The 4149-nt window shown below is 45.2% G+C and overlaps 1 protein-coding gene across 1 annotated transcript; it reads left to right on the plus strand.

The window, feature by feature from the left end:
- Positions 1-2579: 2579 nt before the first annotated feature.
- On the plus strand, positions 2580-3431 carry LOC145415634 (uncharacterized). Its single transcript, XM_080284855.1, has one exon. The coding sequence runs from the start codon at positions 2580-2582 to the stop codon at positions 3429-3431; it is 852 nt and encodes a 283-aa protein (XP_080140981.1).
- Positions 3432-4149: the final 718 nt, after the last annotated feature.

Here is a 4149-nt window from a genome sequence, read left to right on the forward strand (position 1 = left end):
AAAGATAGCGAACGAACCACTGTATAGAAACGTAGGAAAGACACCATATGAAGAATAGAAGGGAACAAAACCCAAGAAGAAAATTTCGTCCAAGAAAGCTTGTTTCAGTAGTGAAGCTCGTGATAGGGACTCTGCCACCACCTCGGTTGAATCCACAAAGACCAAGAGTGAAGCTGGTGCTGTGAAGGCAGGCAATAAGAAGAAACCATGGTGTCAGCTTTGCAATAAAGAACACTGGTTACCGGACTGTGAGCAGTTCCAGAATTTGACATCAGAGAAGAGACTGAATTTTGCCCAAAAAGGGGGACTCTGTTACAACTGCCTGAGTGGAGAACACTGGGTGGATCAGTATAGGAAGTGGTCTACCTGTGGTGTAAAGGGCTACGGCTTATGGCATTCCAAGCTACTGCACGAGGCATTCCAAGGTACGGATAAGAAGACTAAGGGAACCAGTGGAGGTAACGAAAAGACAGCAAAGTTTACTCATAGAAGCTACGGATGCAAGGCACCAGGGACTAATAAAAAAATAGCCTTGCCAATAGTTAGCATTTTAGTACGAGGCAAAAGTGGGTCCAAGACTGTTCGAGCTCTTGCTTTGGTAAACATGGGATGTAACAGGACATTTTGCTCCCAGTCTTTGGTGGAAAAGTTAAACCTTCAAGGTGAACCAAGAAACGTGTCCCTTTCCACTTTGAACAGTGAGACAGATGCAGATGCAGCAATAGGTTCCTTAGAACTGAAGGGTGCCGGTCACAAGAATAAGCTACTAAGCCTACCAGAAGTGATTGCAGTGGAAAAGATCCCTGATCTTCAAGACAGTATAGCTGTTCCAAAGGACTTTGAGTGGTGGGAGCACTTGTAAGATCTTGAAGTTCCCCACATGTCCAACCTCTGCGTTGAAATAATTATTGATAAGAACTATCCAGAGATCTTAGTACCACTAGATGTAAGACGTGGTCGACATGACGATCCCTACACTATCTACGCAAAACTAGGTTGGGTGGTTAACGGGCCAGTGAATAAAACCTTTCAAGGAGCAAAAGTCCTCTCCAACTACATTAATTCCATGACAGTGCCAGAAACAAGCCTAGAGACTCAGGTGGAAAGGTTCTGGGCAGTAGATGGAGGTCAACAGTTAGTGGAGAAGCCAGCAATGTCTGTAGAGAGCCAAAAGGTTTTGGAACTTTGGGCTCGATCCGTTGTGTTAAAAAACGGTCATTATGAATTACCAATACCGTTCAGGTCCAACCCGCCTGGACTACACGATAATCGTAGTATGTCAGAGATGCACCTTCGATCCCTCAAACGACGCTTAGCTAAGGATGATAGTCTTCTGGAGAGCTACAGGTCTGCAGTGAACAACTTAGTGGCTAAAGGATTTGCTGAACGGCTGCCTGAAGAAGAAATCAGTGCCTTCCCAGGGATGCCTTGGTATCTGCCTATGTTTAATGTGAAACATCCCAGTAAACCTAATAAATTCAGATTAGTGTTTGACTGTGCAGCTAAGTCCCGGGATATTCACTAAACAAGTACATAGATAAGGGGCTGGATCTCACGAATAAACTGCTTGGTGTGTTGCTTAGATTCAGGCAGGAGAAGATAGCTATTATGGCAGATATTGAGTCCATGTTCCATCAAGTACGTGTCACACCAGAGCACAGGAACGTGTTAAGGTTCCTTTGGTGGACAGACGAAGACATTGAACAGAAGCCCCAAGTCTACAGGATGATTGCACATTTGTTTGGTGGAGTATGGATTCCAAGTTGTGCATGGTTTGCACTTCGTCACACAGCACTTGACCAGTCCAGTAGATTTAGCTCGTTAGTTGTGAACACTGTTTTGGATAACTTTTATGCGGACGATTGAAGTCTGTAAGTTTTGAGGATGTAGCAGTGACTCTAGTGAATGAACTTTGTCAGATACTATCGTTTGGAGGCTTTCGTCTGACAAGATGGATGAGCAACAGCAAACGAGTGCTTCGCTCAATACCCACAGAAGAATGAGCTAAAGAAGTGAAGAGGATGAACCTTGATCAAGATATTCTACCAGTTGAAAGTGCACTGGGTCTTGAATGGAACACTGAAGATGACAAATTGGGTATTAGAACAAAACCGAAGAGGAAGGAAAGCACGAAGCAAGGATTGCTCAGTGAGCTGAGTTCAGTATACAATCCTTTAGGTCTTGTTTCTCCCTTTGTGTTGGTGGCTAAGAAGATATTTCAAGATGAGTGCAGACTAGGTAAAGGTTGGGATGATGAGTTGACTCCACACAGCAAACAAAGGTGAGAAAGGTGGTTGGAAGACCTGCCAGGATTAGAAGAATTTGGAGTTGGTCGGTGTATCATACCACCAGACTTCAATACAGCCATTAGTTATCAGCTGCATCATTTCTGTGATGCCTCTGAGGAGGCTTGTGGAGCTGTGAGTTATGTGAGAATAAAGAATGACGCTGGAAGAATCCGCTGTACCTTGTTAGCAGCCATATCTAGGCTGGCACCAATGAAGCAGTTAACAATCCCTAGATTGGAACTCCTGGCAGCAGTAGTAGCAGTTACATTGGACACTACACTGTGTTAAGAGATGGAAGTAAAGCTCCAAGAATCTGTCTTCTGGACTGATAGTATGATTGTTCTCCAGTATATTAAGAATGAGTCTAAGAGGTTTCACATCTTTGTTGCCAACAGTGTGGCAGCAATTCATAGTGGCTCCCGTGCCATACAGTGGAGGCACGTGGACACGAGGCTGAATCCTGCTGATGACGCGTCACGAGGACTGACTGGAAATGAAATGATCACCAATGCAAGATGGAAACAGGGGCCGGAGTTCCTCTGGCAAGAAGTAAAGTGGCCCAAGTATGCTGAAGAAAGTCCTGAAATCTTGAACAACGACAATGAAGTGAAACAGGTGCCGACAGCACTGACAGAATCTCAGGTCACCAAGAGTGCAACTGACAGGCTGATAGGAAGCTTCTCAAGCTTTTTCTGTACGAAGAAGACTGTAGCATGGATCCGTCGACTCAGAGCATGGCTTAAAGAAAGAAAACCTGCTTCATGGTGCCTGAAGGGTAAGGATCTTGAAGTTACAGACTTGGAAGGAGCTGGGAATGTTATACTTAGGTACATCCTGAGAAAGCATTACGGTCCCGAAATACAAGCCCTTAGAGCACAAAGACGTGTGCCCTCAAATAGTCCAGTCTACAGCTTACAACCCTATATGCATGATGACGACCTGCTTAGAGTAAGAGGTCGCCTTCATATGGCACCACTCATTGAAGATGCAAGGCATCCAGTGATATTGCCACGACAACACCATGTAGTAGAGCTAATTGTTAGGGAAGCTCACGAGAATACAGGACACGCCAGGCGAGAGCATGTTGCAGCAGCTGTCCAGCAGTGCTACTGGATACCCAAGTTGCAGCCACTGATTAGTTAAGTAACAGGAAATTGCATCACTTGTATGAGAAGTAGAGGACCGATGGGTTCTCAGCAAATGGCCCAGCTACCTCAGGAGAAAGTGACTCCTAGCGAGCCTGCCTTCTTGTATGTGGGGATAGATTGTTTTGGGCTCGTCCTAGTGAAGAGGGGCCCAGTCCCAGGAAGAGATACGGCTGTATCTTCACATGCTTAACAGTGCGAGCCGTACACATTGAAAAGCTGAACTCACTTGATGCAGATTCTTTCATAAATGCTTTGGTCAGATTTATAGAGAGGAGAGGAGCTCCCGAAAAGATTCATTCAGACAATGGCACTAACTTTGTTGGGGCCCAGAGAGAGATAAGAGAAGCCCTGAATCAGTGGAATGAGTCAAACAAAGTAAAGGATCAGCTTCTTCTCAAGCACATCAGGTGGGAGTTCAACCCTCCTGCAGCTTCGCATGCAGGGAGGGATATGGGAGAGACAGATAAGAACAATCAGAAAGATCATGACTGTCATGCTGAGGAATCATGTTCTAGATGATGAGCGGTTAGACACTGTAATCTGCAAGGTAGAAGGAATTGTCAACAATAAGCCCTTAACACCTGTGTCGGATGATCCCAAAGATCTAGAGGCTTTGACCCCAGATCACTTGCTCTTGATCCGTCCAGGTCATGCTGCTCCACTGGGTAAAACGTGCAAGCAGGAATTGTATGGTAAAAGATGGAGACATGTTC

This window comes from Coenobita brevimanus, chromosome 103, assembly GCF_032717465.1.
Source record: "Coenobita brevimanus isolate Jiangsu-jjx chromosome 103, ASM3271746v2, whole genome shotgun sequence".
Lineage (NCBI taxonomy): Eukaryota > Metazoa > Arthropoda > Malacostraca > Decapoda > Coenobitidae > Coenobita > Coenobita brevimanus.

What these genes read in the sequence shown, in the direction of transcription:
- LOC145415634 (XM_080284855.1), top strand. Translation starts at nt 2,580, where the DNA reads ATGGAAGTAAAGCTCCAAGAATCTGTCTTCTGGACTGATAGTATGATT.